At 43.5% G+C, this 17,692-nt stretch overlaps 1 protein-coding gene across 3 annotated transcripts in view; it reads left to right on the forward strand.

Moving 5' to 3' along the window:
* The window catches only part of mtus1 (microtubule associated scaffold protein 1), a 148,603-nt gene that overhangs the window by 56,864 nt on the left and 74,047 nt on the right, over positions 1-17,692 (forward strand). The window contains exons 4-6 of one of the 3 annotated variants that reach the window (XM_062981509.1): positions 6,197-6,376; positions 14,256-14,390; positions 15,337-15,435. In XM_062981509.1, coding sequence (XP_062837579.1) covers positions 6,197-6,376; positions 14,256-14,390; positions 15,337-15,435 — 414 coding nt within the window. Of the gene's footprint in view, positions 1-6,196; positions 6,377-6,973; positions 7,608-14,255; positions 14,391-15,336; positions 15,436-17,692 lie in introns of those variants that run through there. The other 2 variants (XM_016994041.2, XM_062981510.1) reach the window with 2 other exon arrangements.

The raw sequence follows: 17,692 nt of genomic DNA on the forward strand, positions 1-17,692 counted from the left end.
TCACATCCTCCACACCGACCCTTCACCGGAAATATGCGCCGAGGTCGACTCCCTTCTGGCGAAGGGCGCAATCCAGCCTTCTCCTTCCGAGCAGGACACTCGAGGTTTCTTCTCGAGATACTTTACGGTTCCCAAGCGGGGCGGAGGTCTTCGGCCTATCCTCGACCTACGGGCTCTAAACCTCTTCATTCTGCCTTCAAAATTTCGAATGGTTTCAGTGGCCTCCATCCTCCCGATGCTCCGACATGGAGACTACTTCGCCTCTATAGACTTACGCGACGCGTATTTCCACGTCTCGGTGCGTCGATCCCACAGACGCTTCCTTTCCTTCAAGCTCCTGGGACACTCTTACCAGTTCACAGTTCTCCCTTTCGGCCTCGTCACGGCCCCAAGGGTCTTTACAAAGGTGGTCGCCGTGGTGGCAGCGCACCTCAGAAAACAGGGCATTATGGTCTTTCCTTATCTGGACGATTGGATGATTGTCGCGTCCGACCCCTCATCCCTTCAAAACCACGTCTCACAGACTCTTTCTCTCCTGCAACGGCTGGGCCTTCAGTTGAATGTCTCAAAGTCTCAACTCCTCCCAACCACAGAGATCCGCTTCATTGGAGCTCTCTTCAACTCCATCACGGAAACCGCCTCCCTACCGAAGGACAGGTTCCTAGCCCTTCAACAGCACCTTTCTCTCCTCCTCCGCAACCGCAGGATCCGAGCCCACGCGGTCCAAGTTCTTCTGGGTCACATGGCCTCCACGGTCATGGTTACCCCTTTCGCCAGATTACGTCTCAGACCTCTCCAGAGATGGTTTGTAGACTCTTTCAAACCCCATCGGCATCCGAGCTCAATGTTTCTCACGGTACCGAACCACGTTCGCCTCTCCCTTCGTTGGTGGCAGGACCCAGCGAACGTTTGTGTGGGGCTTCCCTTCCATCCCTCCCTACCGTCAGTCACCATCACGACCGACGCCTCCAATTTTGCGTGGGGAGCCCACATGTCGTACCTCACCGTCAGGGACCTGTGGTCCACCCAAGAAAGGTCTCACCACATAAACTTTCTAGAACTGTTATCAATCTTCAAAGCCCTCCGGGCGTTTGCTCGCTTTCTTCCCCACAAGTCTGTTCTAATCCAAACGGACAACGTAGTAGCCATGTACTACATCAACAAACAAGGGGGTACGGGCTCGAGAAAACTCATGGCTCTCTCGATGGACATTTGGCTATGGTGCATAGCGAAACACATAACTCTGTCGGCAGTTCACCTTCCGGGGGCTCAAAACACTCTAGCAGACTCTCTAAGCAGAATAACGACCTCCCCCCACGAGTGGCGTCTCGATCCCGAGATCCTGAAATCCGTCTTCGACGATTGGGGCTGGCCAGCTCTGGACCTTTTTGCCTCCCCCTCGAACGCTCAACTTCCTCGCTTCGGAGCGAGACTACCTCCAAACTCGACTCCGGGCTGTCTCGGAGACGCGTTTCTCCTCGACTGGACTCTCGAACCCGTCTATCTTTTTCCTCCCTTCCCTCTCATCTCGAGAGTAATAGAGAGACTCTATCTAACACCGACATCGGCCATCCTGATCGCCCCTGCATGGCCACGCCAGCCGTGGTATCCCACGCTACTCCGGATGTGTGCGCATCCTCCCCGCACTCTCCCAACTCTCCCTCATTTATTATCTTCGCAGAAGGGACAGGTCCTCCACCCCGACGTCCCGTCCCTACACCTGACTGCCTGGAGGATACTTCCTTAAATTCTCTCCACCCAGACCTGCAGGCGATCCTTCGCGCCGCTCACAAACCGGCCACATCGAAGGCCTATGCTTACAAGCTGGCAAAATTCCAAACTTTCCTTCGGGACCGACGCGTCGATCCCGCCTCTACTTCGATCCCGCTGGTCATGGACTTCCTACTTTCCCTTGCGGATCGTCAACTTTCTCTGGCCTCGATAAAATCCTATCTCGCTGCTCTCTCCTGGCATTTCCAACGTCAGGGACAACCCTCTCTCTTTTCTAACAACCTCATTAAGACCTTCCTTCGAGGTTACAACAACTTGCACCCTCCAGTTCAACCTCCGACTCCCGGATGGAGCCTCGAACTCGTCCTTTCTCAACTAGCTTCAGCTCCCTTCGAACCTATGGCCTCTGCAGACCTTCACCTTCTCTCTTGGAAGACTGCCTTCCTTATCGCTATCACCTCTGCGCGCAGGCCTTCGGAACTGGCTGCTCTCCGGGTGGACGAACCTTATCTCCGTTTCCACCACGACAGGGCTGTCCTTCGCCCGGACATCACCTTCCTACCTAAGGTGGTCTCTGCTTTTCACCTGAACCAGGACATAATACTTCCTGCTTTCTTCCCTAATTCTTCTTCTTCTCTGGAACGGAAACTCCATCTCCTCGATGTCAGGAGAGCCCTCCTTTTCTACAAGGACAGGACTAAGGACATACGTAAGTCACCTAGACTGTTTGTGGCTTACGCTACCCATAAACTGGGCGAACCACTTTCTTCCCAAAGACTCTCACACTGGATTGCTCAGACCATCGAGCTCGCTTATCAGCTAGCCAAACGCCAACCCCCCTCTTCGATCCGCCCTAGATCTACGAGGGGCCTTTCCACCTCTACGGCCTTCCTCCATCTGTCGAGCGGCTATCTGGTCCACTCCATCCACCTTTGTTTCACACTACAGGATGGACTCAAAGAACCTCAAGGACTCGGCCTTTGCCAGGTCCGTCCTTTCCTCCTGCCTTACCTAAGGTTGTTGCCTTACTCAAAACCAGTTTTCGGGTTTATCTTTCTTACAGGCTGACCGTTGTCATCCACCCCGTTTGTAATCGATGTGCTCAGGGATTCTTTAACGTAGTGCTTGTGTACTATACTTACCCACTGCACTGAAATGTATCTTCAAGGATCGGTTTTTTTGCACTATATGCTATTGCATCGCTTCTTCGACCGTTGCACTTGCTTGTTTTTGAACCTTGTGCTCAATAAATGTGTTGTTTGGACACTAGACTGGTTATCGGGTTTGCTATCCCACCTACCTACACCTTAGCTTGCTAGTCTCCATTAGTGTGCATTCACAGAGTACACGAAGAAAAAGGACAGGTTGCTTACCTGTAACCGTGTTTCTTCGAGTGTACTCTGTGAATTCACACAATCCCGCCCTTCCTTCCCCACATGCAAACCTCTCCCTTTCTCGCTGCCTTTGCGGCGTAGGAACTGGAGAGCGGGCGCGGAGGGCGCCCTTTATACCCTCCGGGAAGAGGGGCGGGGTTACCGCCAAATTTCAAACTTTAGCTTGGAAGAGTATCCGTTGGAGCCTGCGCAGGCGCAGCCTTCTCCATTAGTGTGAATTCACAGAGTACACTCGAAGAAACACGGTTACAGGTAAGCAACCTGTCCTTCTCTCTCCCTTCTTCCTTAATTCCTTCCTTCTTTATGGTGCATCAGTCATCTTTGAAATGCCTCTTTTATACAGTAAAAGTTTAAGGGAAAAAAGAATAAAGGAAAAAATTGCCATAGCAATACTTCAGCAAATCACATCCCTAGTTTAAAAAAACCTTTGAAAGAGCCCTAGTTCAAATCCAGACAATTCCTGCCAGCAACAACACATGCAGACACACAGACAGGAATAAGTGAGCAGGAAGGAGACAACATCTGGCAAAGCCCAGGGAGCTATATCATGAAAACTAATGCTTCTTTAGGCCAATCTGGAAGCGCTCAAAGCTAGCTAATAAGGGCAGGTTTTAACTACAAAGCTGTTTAGGTTGCTGTGCTATCCTGCAGTGCCACCTAGCGTGGAGGAAAATTATATCTATTGTTTTTCAGTAGTTTTAAAAATGTTTTTTGCCAAAATGTTGTCTTTGTTAAAATTCTGTCAGACATAGAACAAAGCTTTTTACCAGCTGTTTTAAAAACAGTAAGTGGCAGCTGCTGTTTCTTGAAAATTCTCAAGTTACCAAAGACAATAATTCCTATTTTCCTGTCTTCTATAATTGCAGAAATGGGAATTACCTTTGGAGATCATCTACTTCGATTCCCCTGCTCACTGTAGATGCGGTGTATATAGTGTAAGATGCAAGAAAAGCATCCCATCAAATAGCCATTCCTCCTCTGCTTAATTAACCATGACAAAAAGAGCCCAACCTATTTCAAGATTAATTGTTCAATTTAGAAGAAGCATACATAAAATATTGTACCTTTTTCCCATAGGTTTTAATCCTGCCCTCTGAAGAACAAGTCTACTCCATATTTTTTGTGATGTCCTTACTATGAAATGCCATTGTTTCTTTCATTGCCTCCAGAATCAATGCTATGCAGCACATTTCCCCACTCATTAACCTCTAATATTTGTCCACAAGATCTTAGAACTGAGCATCCACACATTGATTTGTAAATGTACACATGCTTTCAACTTACTCCTGGTTTTTAAGACTTTCTATGTGTGTTAGCATGGTCCAAGCAAAGAAACACCTGCAATGGAATAGAAGATAGAGTACTTGCATTGAGAGAGATCTCAGGACTTTATTGCACTAAGTTCTTCTCTCACTACAATAGAGTTTGTTTTTGAAAATCCTACTCCCTTTCCCTTTGCTCCTTTGGAACTAACCTGGGCTTTTACAGTGTTTATTTGTATTGAAGGGTGTCACACATAGCATATGGACTCATATCCAGTACCTCCAAGATATTTTCCCCACCCCTTGTTGTAGAATCTCTCTTTCTCTCACAGGATATGTGTGTGTGAGAGAGAGGGGGGGGGGGAGGAGGCAGTGAATGTCTATGCAAAGAAAATCCTAGCAGAATAGCAGTGAGAAAGAAGGCCATTAATTGGGTTTTTTTTTTTTTTGGAAATAGTCTCCCACAGGAGAACACCAAAAATGGTCATGTGATCAGCCCCAGCCAAAGATGGTATTATCCTAGTGTAATTACTATTTACTTGCCTTGTGTGATAAATTCAGAATTCTGTATTGCATAGAATTAATTTGCTCCTAGCCTATCTCACAGGATATCTATGGATATAAGCATGCATCAATGTCTGTCAGTCTGGGCTTCCTGTCGAAAAGCTGGAATCCTTTTAGAATATGATGGCATCCTTTTAGAACAAGGAGTATTAAAGAACTGCGTGGATTACCTGTTTCAGCATCTGAGATGCTATACATTGCTTCTTGGGACTCTTCTTAACTAGGCAACGTAGCTTGGATCTGGGACCATAGTGCAGATGGCCTCCTCGGTGGCCATTATTCCTAGCTAGCCACAGAGCGTCTCCAAGCTCCTGGCTGTTGTAGGCACCCCTGCTTAAATCAGAATGCGGTGCCACTATGGCTATGAAGAAGAGGGGAGTGATCTCCTCTCCTTACTGTCACGGAGATGCCCTGTTCTAGTGTCAGCAGAGGCACCCACAATGGCTAGAAGTTCAGAGAGAACTCCATGGTTGCTTAGGAGTTGTGGCAGCGACAACATGGACACAATCCTAACCCTAACCCTTTCCCTATGATGATGAGCATTGGGAGAGACTGAAGGCATTGTTAGGTCTGGACAGCAGATCAAGGCAAATCAGACCTGATCCCACCGTTCAGACTTTCCCAAATCTGTGGAATAATTTAGTTTCCTGCAAACTCTGAAATATTGTTGACTTTGCTCAAAGTGGGAGCCCTCAGTGGCGCAGCGGGTTAAACAGCTGAGCTTCTGAACTTGCTGACCGAAAGTTCGGCAGTTCGAATTCGGAAAACGGGGTGAGCTCCCACTGTTAGCCCTAGCTACTGCCAACCTAGCAGTTCAAAAACATGCAAATGTGAGTAAGTCAATAGGTACCATTCTAGTGGGAAGATAATAGCGCTCCATGCAGCCATGCTGGCCACATGAACTAGGAGGCATCTATTGACAATGCCGGCTCTTCGGCTTAGAAATGGAGATGAGCACCAACACCCAGAGTCGGACTTGACTAGTCTTAATGTCAAGGGGAAACCTAACCTTGCTCAAAGTGGGACCAGAAGTCACTGCTCGTCATGGGTATGGCCAACTGACCATTCTGATGTAAATCCAGGGGTTTTTTGTTTGTTTTTTGCAAGTGTACTGATAACTTTTCTCAGATTCCTATTATCCGATGGGGCAAAAAAGGAAGACTACATTTAATGTAATTATTTAGACAATGCTATTCTTTATATGGCAGTATTGTTCTTGACTTCACTCCCATTTTATGCTGGCAGGAATAGAAACTTCTAAGGGAAAGCATGCCTCTCTGAAATCCACCCCAGGATCATTCACCAGTTCTGGTAAACTGATTCCCAAATCAAAAGTGCCCTTCAAAGGATCAGAAGTTCGAAGAAGCTCTAGCATATCTTCCATAAGCAGCACTCAAAGCGACCAAAGTACTTGCAGCAATAATTGTAAGTCACTTCGGGTCATCCAATATTTGTTTTTGTGACTAGATGAGTAAAACCTTAATGAATTGGTGTTTATTTGACTAATGAAATTGCGGCTGTCATTCTCCTGGAGATTGTCTCATAACTTATGGGTAGATGATAGTAACTAGAAAATAGTTGTACTTTCCAGGGACCTAATTAATATGAGTTGCATATAAGTACCTTTTTATCTCTGGAATAGGTGACACATTAGCAGCTCAGTTATATTAATTTTAATTATATGTACTGTATTATGTCTTTCTATACAAAATAGAAGAAATATACTTGTTTGGTAAGTGTAAGTGATACTATTCAAGATCAAAAACCCGAATGCTTAAGTATACCCTGGTAATTGTTGCCAATGTTGTTACTGCTTATATTTCTTTTTTAAAAGGAACACTGTAAGGATGTAGGAGTATCAATGGTGCCACACATTAAGCCCAAATCCTTTTTAAGGAGGAGGGATATTATGTTAAACCATTCTGAGTTAGGGAGGCAAGCATCAGCAGCACTGGCTTAAGAATCACTTTTCTATGTTTCCCCTTTCATTGAAAAATGCATCTTCTCCCATGTGCTCTTTAAAAAAACCCGATCTGCATATTTAAATTTTGTAGCATGCATTTCTCTTACAAACAGATTGACTCTGCACTGACAGCCATGTTGGGGGTGTTTTCTTTTTTTGTTCGGATGGGTTTTTTTGCTGTTTGGTTTTACTACCGTGCCTGGATCACCTAAGGAGGTTGTAAATGCTCTCTTCGTTTCTATTCCTTGCTCTTAACAAAGGGGAAAAGGTCTCGGCTGCATAACAAAGAAATGTGGAGGTCTCCTTTTCCGATTCAGTATCCAATTGACGACTCTTTCTTAGCCCGATTTGCTAGTTGGCTTAATCTGTTTTGTCTCCTGCCTTAAAGCTTACAATCTTTTTTCCACCCTAATTCACTAAGAGCAAGCGTGGGGGGAAACGAGAGAGAGCGGGTGAACATGGCTGCAGTCTTTCGGGCTTTGAGCTTGCTTTGATCATTTTAAATGACTATACCAGGAGGACTTCGCAGTTGCACAGAAACTGACTTTTCTCCTTATATTTTCACCAACGCTACTCTAACACCACCGACAGATTCAAGAAGCCACTGCGATTTTACCTTATTGACCTTGCTGGTAGTGGGATCTTACGGCTTTTGTATAATTCCTTTGTTAACCACATGTACGGGGAGAAGAAGTAGGTGTTCATACATATATATATATACATTTTAAAAATGGGCAGAATGCAATGACTTCTTTAAGCAAATGTGTGAAATTGAATGAAATTTAAAAATCTGCATTGTTGGATTTTTTATTGTGTTGGGATTGGGAAGAAGGATTGGTTTTATTCAGCTTCTGCCTGGGATTTGTAAGTCTGACATTTCATCTGAAGCCATAATCAAATCTAGAGAATATATGCACTGAATGTATTTTCTAACTCTTCTCTTGTGTATTTTGAATCTGACATTTGTAAGTATGTCTTCTTTTGAATTCTGTATTTTTATTCCCACTTTCCCTTCCCCCAAGGCTGTCTCTGTATATTTTCATTCAGTGCACTTTGGAGTCAGACTCATTAACAGCTTGTGGTAGACAGTGCCACTGTCATATTTTCTGAGGCATTGTAAGGTTTAAGGAAGATGCTTGTTCAGTAAGGCAGTTATAATTGGGAACTTAGTGTATATCTATAGATAGTCTTTAAAGGGCTGTTACTTAAAGGAACTATCCACATAGTAGTGGTTCTGTTATTGAGGGTACTCAGGTCTTTGTGTGACATCCTTAGAAATGGTGTGGCTCTTGTAAAATATTTGTGTGTTGACAGTGGACTTTCCTGTGGTATCCTCCTCTAAACTCATTTTGAGAAAATTCCCTCATAAGGAGATAAATGCAGTAATAGAATTCTGATTGCATTTGTACAAGTTGAGTATCCCCTATCTGAAATACAAAATACTACAAAATGTTGGTGACTGAGATAGTGACGTCATTGCTTTCTGATGAGTCAGTGTATACAAACTTTGTTTCATGTACAAGATTATTAAAAATATTCTGTATAAAATTGCCTTCAGAGTATGTGTCTAAGGTGTCTATAAAACATAAATAGAATGCATGTTTGCAATTGGGTCCCATCTCTAAGATGTCTCCAAAATAAATTTTAAAAATCAAAATATGGACCACTTTTGGTCCCAAGCATTTCAGATAAGGGATATTCAATCTGTATGAGAGATGTTCATGTGCTGCAATCTGGTATAGTTCCTCAAAATAAACATCGAATATTATATTTCTGTAAATGTTGAGTTAAGAGGATGAGAGAAGAAAGAAACACACTCCATGCTTATTTTTTTAGTCAGGCTTTAATTCGTAGCAACTAACAGAAATGAGTGTGTGCCTAGTAAGTATTGTAATATATGGCTTATAAAATCATTTGATATGAAAATTGAGATTTCATTACTAAAAAGACTAATGTTAATATTTAGGTAAGCATCTGAAATATCTGATAATCTTAGAGTAGTCAGCTACTGAAATATGGAAATGGTTCTAGCTATTGTTTTGAAAATGTGATATACAATATAGGCATATTAGCTATTTGTAGTAATATGATGGTGTTTGGAACCCATTGGCCAAACAGGCTGGTATTTTCACTCAATTAAGGGAAAAGGTAGAGAAAGCAAATGTCAAATAAGTATTTTTACCATATATAGCATGCTACTTGCTCTAGTCTGGATGCTATAAATTGAGGAGGATTCGTTTTACCATTAGTTTTACCATTGATCAAGACAGTACAGTAATGGAGAACATATAAAATTAACTGCATGTCACTCCATTCAGATATTTATGACTCTTTTAACTTGTCTTATACTGGTCATTCTGTCTGAATACTGTACTTGAATGTTATTACTCTCACAATCTTCTTTGTCACATCTGGCCATGGTTGAACAGTGCTGTCACAGAAGTAGGTCAGTAGACTATGCTGTCATTATGATAACCTCTTTCGTAGGACACATTGCGGAGACTTGAAGAATCGGTTTTGCTCATATATGCAGAAGTATTTGTACAGATCTTCTACAAATATATTGATAGTTGAGCTAACAACAATAATTAGTGAGAAAATATACCTCATTCCACGGGATGACTGGTGCTTCCTGATCCTGGAATCTTGTAATATGTTTGTAATAGAGAATGATTCATCTTTACAGCATGGTATCTAGAGTACTGGTTCTCCACAATTTCATTTAGTAATGTCCGATGAAAATAATGTAGGCATTTCCTAGGTTCTCTAATACAATTCGAGGGTATGCTTCTGCCAGAAGTTGCTTGTTCAGTAGAGTTTACTATTACCCACGATTTCTTGTATATGTGAAGTCCTGAAAAATATCCCTCACAGATAATGGGGATTGTACTTTATTTGTTAAAAGTACAGTAGAGTCTCACTTATCCAACATAAACGGGCCGGCAGAATGTTGGATAAGCGAATATGTTGGATAATAAGGAGGGATTAAGGAAAAGCCTATTAAACATCAAATTAGGTTATGATTTTACAAATTAAGCACCAAAACATCATGTTATACAACAAATTTGACAGAAAAAGTAGTTCAATATGCAGTGATGCTATGTAGTAATTACTGTATTTACGAATTTAGCACCAAAATATCACGATGTATTGAAAACATTGACTACAAAAATGCGTTGGATAATCCAGAATGTTGGATACGTGAGACTCTACTGTATTGGAATTCAACAACATTGGGGGAGGGGGGTTGGAACCAAGCAGTATGCCTTATAGAAACACCAAAACAACAACAGCAACACCCAAAACCCCAGTTGAATAACTTACTACAGTTGTACAGCACCCAGAAAGTTGTCTTTTTTGGTGGGCTGAAAGTAGATTTAGTATGGATTGTTGTATGTTTTTCGGGCTGTATGGCCATGTTCTAGAAGTATTCTCTCCTGACGTTTCACCCACATCTATGGCAAGCATCCTCAGAGGTTGTGAGGTATGGAGAAACTAAGCAAGGAAGGTTTATATATATCTGTGGGAAGTCCAGGGTGAGGGAAGAACTGACCATGTGATTCCTGTAACATTTGAAGGATAGTTGCACATATGAAAACACAAAGAACACATACCTGAGGTTTACGCTGATAGTGTGCTTGCTAAGTATTTGTGATGTAAATATCATTCAAATATTATAGGGGAAACAGGTTCAATCAGTTGCAGAAATACAACAGCTAGTTGTGTACAGTGATATGTAAAATGGCCTATAACAATGTAACAAATATAGTGTTATTTTCACAGGTATAATATCAGATTGCAGAAATGCATAATTTTAAGTTGCATGTCAACCCATAGTTTGAATGACTTGTAACTTTAAAAAAAGAATATTGATTGCCCAAAAAAGAATACATTGCCCAAAGGAGTTAAAGTCTCCCAACAGAAAATAAAACAGATGCTATATAACAGACATGGGCAAACTGAGGCTCAAGGGCTGGATGCAGCCCCCTGGGCGCTTATCTCAGGCCCTACTCATTTTTCTCATCCTCTTGACATAAGTGCATGGTGGCCCACCACATCCTTATGTCAGAAAGTAGGGAGAGGAAGGCATGCAGCAGCTAAGAGCCCTCTGAAACGCTCTCACCCCACTGCATGTCTTGCCCTCCTCCCAGCATAAGGACGGTGCGAGCGGCCCCATGTTTATGCCAGAAGGACAGCTCAAGGAAGGCACGTGGCTGCTGAGAGTCCTCTGGAGCACTCTCAGCTACCTTCTGTCTCGCCCTCCTCCTGGCATAATGCCAAGAGGACAGCCTGAGAATTGGGGGAGGAAGATTGGGGGGAGGATTGGGGCAGTCACTACGTGCCCTGCCTTCTTCCTGACATAAGGGTGGGGCAATCAGCCCTGTCCTTATGCTGGGAGGACAATATGAGGATGACCCAGGTCCTGCCCTGAACCCTCCTGGCTCCACCCTCTCCCAACCCCTGCCCCTGATGGGCCTGTTCTACCCAGCATGTGAATGGCTCCCCTCTCTCCCTGTTGGACATTTCTAGCTGGGCCCACAATGCGGCCCCAAGGCAAAAAAGTTTGCCGATGCCTGCTGTATAAGGACACAGTAAGTAGGCTCTCCAATATACTTTACAGTAAGGATCTTTATTAAATAGTTTGAAGCAGTAGTAGTTGGTATTTGAACATGTCTTGTTATCAAACAAAGTTATCCTTTCAAGCACGACGAAGACCGTGAGTAGGAGGTAGAAAGACTCACTTCTTCTCTTTGCTGCACAGGTTCCTCCTTGCTCACTCTCCACCCCCTGCTGTCCTTTACCATGGTTAATCCCTATGTTGGCATTGATTTTAAGCGTAATCAACAGTAAACAGGATGTTGAGACTAAAATTTGTTTTCCAATCATGGTTACAGGCATCATGGGTGAAATTTTATTTAAGAGAAGGAAGGCACTGAGCTCTCCCCCAAATTTGAGTCAAGTCATGAATTGTAAGAAATGAATGCAACTAAAATGCAAAATAACTAAAAGGATAAGAAATAAAATGCAATAGAAAAACTTACCAATAAGGAAGATGCATTGCATGCACATCTTGCCAAAGGATCTTCTGAACAAAAATGTATTTGCTGATGGAGAAAAAGAAAGGAAACAAAGCCTTCCTTCTCTCCCACCCACCCCCCAAATGATATGAAGTTTTGGAGCCTTGGAGCAGCCACTGGAAATGCTTTTTCTCATTTCCTGACTCAATATGTCTTAGAAGGTGATGGACCAAAGGAAGGATATCCCATGAAGATCTCAAATCTATCAAAGCCTCTGTTATTAGGATGTTAGGAGTCCTGCCTATATGCTCTTACTTTATTGTGGCAAAACCAAAATAAGCATAGGACACAGATTCATCGTAGAGTTTCTTCTCACTGATTAATATTAATATTCATTGTGCAGTAGTCTTGTGCATTTGTATAAAATCACTACCCATTTCTGTTTGTTCCATTCGTATGGTCCTGTTTCTGTGTCGGTCCGCCGCTTCTGAAACCGGCGCCCATCCAAATGAGCTCTTTCGTTTCACCATCCGAATATACAAATGCATTCATCCCATTGGTGGCAATGGGCAGGCTGCCCAGGCTGCCCAGGCTCCCCAGGCTCCCCTTCCGCTCAGTTTTAGAGCTAGAGGGGTGAAAATCACCACAACATGGAGGGCATATCTACCACTTTTAGCCCTCTGACTCTTACAAGGTTTGGGTCATTCCCTGAATTTTAGGGATTTTTTTCTTTCTATAAATAAAATCTCCTTAAAAACATTTCCTCTTTCCCCGCTGGTCCTGTCCTCTAACCTAAGGGCTTAAGATACCACTGATTATGAGGGGTCTCCCTCTCGATCTGCGGAGGAGATCTGAAGTTAAAGAATAAGCAGGTTGCAAAGCAGGCACTGAGGCAGACAAGAGGCAACAAGTGCAGCAGGCAGAGGAATGAACAGCAGCAAAGCAAACAGTTTTGTGCTGCCTTCAATTTTGTTTCACTGCTTCATCCGTGTGGGCAGGAGTCTGCCATACTGCGCAGTATGAAGGAACGTTACGGTACAAAAGCACAAATGAGACATACGAAACAAATACCGGGCCCTACTCTATTATGCAGCTTGTAGGAGCTCAAAGCAGGATACCGTTAAGATTTCATTTTTAAATTTCCAGCTAACATTTAGTTTTTCTACTTGCTTGCAAATTTTCAGTGCAGGTAGCCTTTTCAGCTTTTTCAATATAATATTATAGTAGTATATGTAAAGTAGCACCAGCTTCTAAAACAGTAGTACTAGTCTAACATCTAATTCAATTTTCATTAAATGAAAACTGAAAGTTCTTTTCAGACGTGGCTTCTGTGTCTGCCTTCTTTACAGCAGAGATGACACTGATCCACTTGGCTTGGAGATGGGATTATTGTGATAGGAAGACACTGTAATAACTTAGTCTTGTCTCAAGGGGAAGTTGTGTCAGAGTGTGGTATGAATAAGGTTGCAGAAGGGATACCCTGTCAATACTGGAAAGCATTGGAGACTTTAAGTGTGTAAGGAAGCAGGATGGAAGAAGAGGACCGAATTATAGAATTTAATAAATGGTCAGCCATTGAAGCAGAACCATTTTTAGAAAAATTAGAAGATTATAAGGAGAAATAACTATACAGTATATGAATGGAAGCTGTCCAGTCATTGACATCCATGTACAGACATGGTTAATTTGAACATTACATGTTGTGCCTTCACGTTGTTGTTATAGGCAAGAAAAAGGCAATGTACAAGTTCCTTCTTCCCCAGGAAATATTTATGCAGAGGGGAAGATATCAGGAGTGTTGATAGAACACTTCAGTGTTGTGGTCCTTATCAGTACAATACATTCTGGGTCTGAATCAGTCTGTTCTCATCCTTTGCCAGTGATGATGTGGATTCATAAATGTATATGCCACCATCAATCCATGATTAGGCTTACCTCTAGACAAAGTGAGGCAATCTTAGGACATCAAGGTGTAGATGATGGAGGAAGCACCAACTCTCTCCTTAAATGACAGTGGTGTGTTATCCTCCACTTCCCTGAAATATGAACAATATTATCCTGTCACCAATATTGATGCCAGAATCAAGTGGAAGTCAAGTCATCTTTTATATACATAATGGGGGTGCACTGTGTTATTGTTTGCCATGGGGAGCAAGATGTCTTGAGGAACTGTTTTTTGTTGTTGTTGTTGTTGTTGTGTTGCTGATATGGACCAACATGGTTTCTGTTTCAGTGAGAGATACTGTTTTAAGTATTTTTAATGTCACACATTATTTAAACTGAATTTCACAAGAACTGTGTGCCTTTTATTACATTTTGACAGCTACAAGTGCCACAATTATAATCAAAAATGGAGAATGGCCTTCCAGATCGGCTTGTCAAAACGGTACAGCTGGATCCTTCCCGCTCAAGCCAGTGCCCAGGCCAAGAGTGGTTTCCCTGAGAAACACCCCCAAAGGTAACTTCTTACATTGGTTCTTCAAACAGGAGTTATGCCCCTACCCAAAGGGGAAATCTTTATATGAGCAGTGATCTTGAGTGATCAGGGATATTAAATAAAGGGGTCATTTTACCAAATGCATGCATATATTTTATCCCAACAAAGGCTATTTAAGAGAAGTAGAGCTGCTAAATTGGCATTGATGCAACACAGACATACAAAATAGAGATAAAACTGCTTATTTTAATATCAGTCAAAGCCTGAGATAATTAAATTTTGGACTACAACTCCCAAAATACTCATCCAACATAGCCGATGACATTTTGGGAATTGTAGTCTGGGTTAACATTTCCAAGCCCTGGTTTTCAAGTAAGGGCTACATTTTGGATGAATCATATAAGCTGAGATGAGCAGGGAGAAAAATATCAAGAACTGATTGAACAATTGATATTTGTTCTTTTGCTGGAAGTTGTTGCGTGGGAAAACACAATTGCAGGTGCATTTTCTATCCTTAAATGGCTCAGCAAGACAGCCTAATGTTGTCACAATGATTTTCTTTAAGCTGCAAAGTGGATTGTAGTGTCCTTTCCTTTTCTCAGCATACTGAGTGCAAGCAAAGAAGCGATCAGACACTAAATCCTTTCTCCTGAGGCCACTGTATGCTCATCTCTGAAACGCCCTCCCCCTGTTTTAGTGAGAAATATAATTTTAATGAAACTGTAAGTGGCCACTTCCAGCTTTGCTAGGGATAGTGCATCCTGTGGTCCAAGAGGACTCATGTGGTGGGAGAAATGCCTCTTGGAAGCATTGAAATTACCCACCTCCAAGCTAAATCCTTAGTCTTTGCAGCATGTAATTGATTAACTTCTGGAAAAAAATGAAGCATTAAGTTTGTCTGAAGATACTGGAGTTTTTAAATTAAGATTAAAATTTAGTCTTATTTCAATGTGATTTTTTTTAAAAGGAGCAAAAAGCAAATTAGGATCAGCAGGCCCATGTGTGCCAAAATCTGCAGGATCAGTTTTTCCAGGAAGGAAAACCGGTGATCCAAGAGGACGATTGGGTAAAGTATTAATCCCATTATTACAGCATGTTGATATTTAAAGCCATGTGGTTATCTTTGTATCATCTCCGCCATCCTTTATGTTCACATAGCTGGTGGATCATTCAACTTGTATGGCCAGTGATTCAAACCTGTGCATAGAAACATCACTGGAGTTAGGGTTTACATATTGTGTTGAAACCAGAGACAGTAAAATATTTGAAATGTAAGCATGTCTGCCTGTGCACATGCTTCCCTTTTGACTTCAGTAGAACTTTCCTAAACTAATTTCAGTGGAAAACTGCTTATTAGTCAGACATCATTTGCAATATCTTGTACTCAAAATTTCAATTATGCCACTTGTTATGGATGCCATGAATCTGGGTACAGTGTTCCCTCACTTATTGCTGGAGTTAGGTTCCAGGACCACCCACAATAAGTGAAAATCTGCGAAGTAGGGTCACTATATTTATTTTAATATTTATACATTATTTTAGTAGTTATACACTATTTTAAGTCTTTATCAACCAATCGTGTGTTGATAAATTGCCTCCTTCTCCTCCCATTGCTGCTTGGGCTCCTTTTCTCTCCCTTTGGCTTCTCCTTCCTTCCTTCCTTAGGCTGTAAATTGTAATTTTTTATGATTTATAATAGTCTTTTAGAGTTTATTGAAAAACCGCAAAACAGCGAATCCGAGAAAAGTGAACTGCGAAGTAGTGAGGGAACACTGTAATTTTTTGTTTATAAAATGAAACGGCAAATTCACAACTGTGGATAAGTGTTTTGCAACATATGAATACTTATTAATGTACCAAAAGAGGGAGAGAATTGGGAATTTAAGCTAATTTAACAAATGAGCTGAGGAACTTCAGGACAAACTGAGGGAATTTGAGGATATGTGCAAAATTTAACTGATTTCTCTCCCCATTGCTAGAAGTATGTATTTTAAGCTTTTTCTTCGTGTACTCTGTGAATGCACACTAATGGAGAGGCTGCGCCTGCGCAGGTCCCAACGGAAAACTCTTCCCAAGCTGAAGTTTAAATTTTGGCGGTAGCCACGCCCCTCCGTCCCCGGAGGGCATATAAGGCAGCCCTCGGCGTCTCCTCCCCAGTTCCTTTTTTTCCGCCGCAAGGTTCACTTCGGATTCTCATGTCTACGACTCGCTTCAAGCGTTGCACTCAGTGTGCCGCTAAGATTCCTGATTCCGACGGCCACGCCAAGTGCCTCTACTGCCTCGGGGAGGCACATGTCGTCGGTACCTGCCGTTTCTGCCTGGCCCTAACGGCTCAGGCAAGGAAGAATAGAGCCGCGAGGCTTAGAGCGGTGCTCTACGAAAAATCGCTTGCCCCTGAACCCGCTCCGTCGACTTCGGGCACGAAGCCGCCGCTTAATCCGGGATCGATGTCGGCTCCAACACCTAAAGCTCCCTCGGTCTCGTCTAAGGCGTCCAGAGCCTCCAGATCGTCTAAAGCCGCTAAACCACCATGCACACTCACCACGGCTACGGTGTCGACACGTTCTGGCCGGGTCGGCCCTTCCTCGACATCGAGCTCGGTGGCTTCCGTATCCTCGGCTCGATCCCATCTCGGAGCTCCTCCGTCGACCTCGGCGATGAAGATCGCCCTGAAAAGGGCTCACGAGGAAGCTCGTCGGACCCAATCCGACTCAGCAATGGTCCCTCCCACACCGGGTAAATCCTTGAGGGTTCCATCGAAGCAACCGCTCGCTAAGAAGAGGGCAACCCAACGCTCTTCCTCTTCTGCTTCCTCCAAGATGGACGTCCTTTCTTCGGCGACTTCCTCTAGAAGATCCTCTCCGATCGCTCCCGCTCAGCGACCTCGCCAACCTTCTCCTCAGCAACTTTCTGATGGCGAGTTGCAGGACTCACCCCACCACTCCACTCAGACAGTGGTCAGGGTGCCATCTCCTCGACCTGTTGTCTCGCATTGTTCGTCTCGTCAACAGCTTTTTCCCCCGACCTCGACACCGGAACGGGGTAGACAGACCACTCGCCTGGCTCGAGCGGCCCAGGCCTCGGCCTCCAAAGAAACTCGGCCACAGATGGCTCCTGCTCTTGAGGTTTTGCCGCCACCAGAGACTGTGTTGTCATCTCCCCCCCAGTCCCCTCAAGGGGCTGGGGACGATGAGATCGATATAGATCGCCCTGACTCCGCTCTCTCGGCCTCGGTGGTATCCTTAGGCCTTGATCTCTCTCCTCCTCATGACGCCTATGAGGTGGACCCTCCTTCGCCTACCGACAACATTCGGGCCTTCTCC

This window comes from Anolis carolinensis, chromosome 5 (assembly GCF_035594765.1).
Source record: "Anolis carolinensis isolate JA03-04 chromosome 5, rAnoCar3.1.pri, whole genome shotgun sequence".
Taxonomy (NCBI): domain Eukaryota; kingdom Metazoa; phylum Chordata; class Lepidosauria; order Squamata; family Dactyloidae; genus Anolis; species Anolis carolinensis.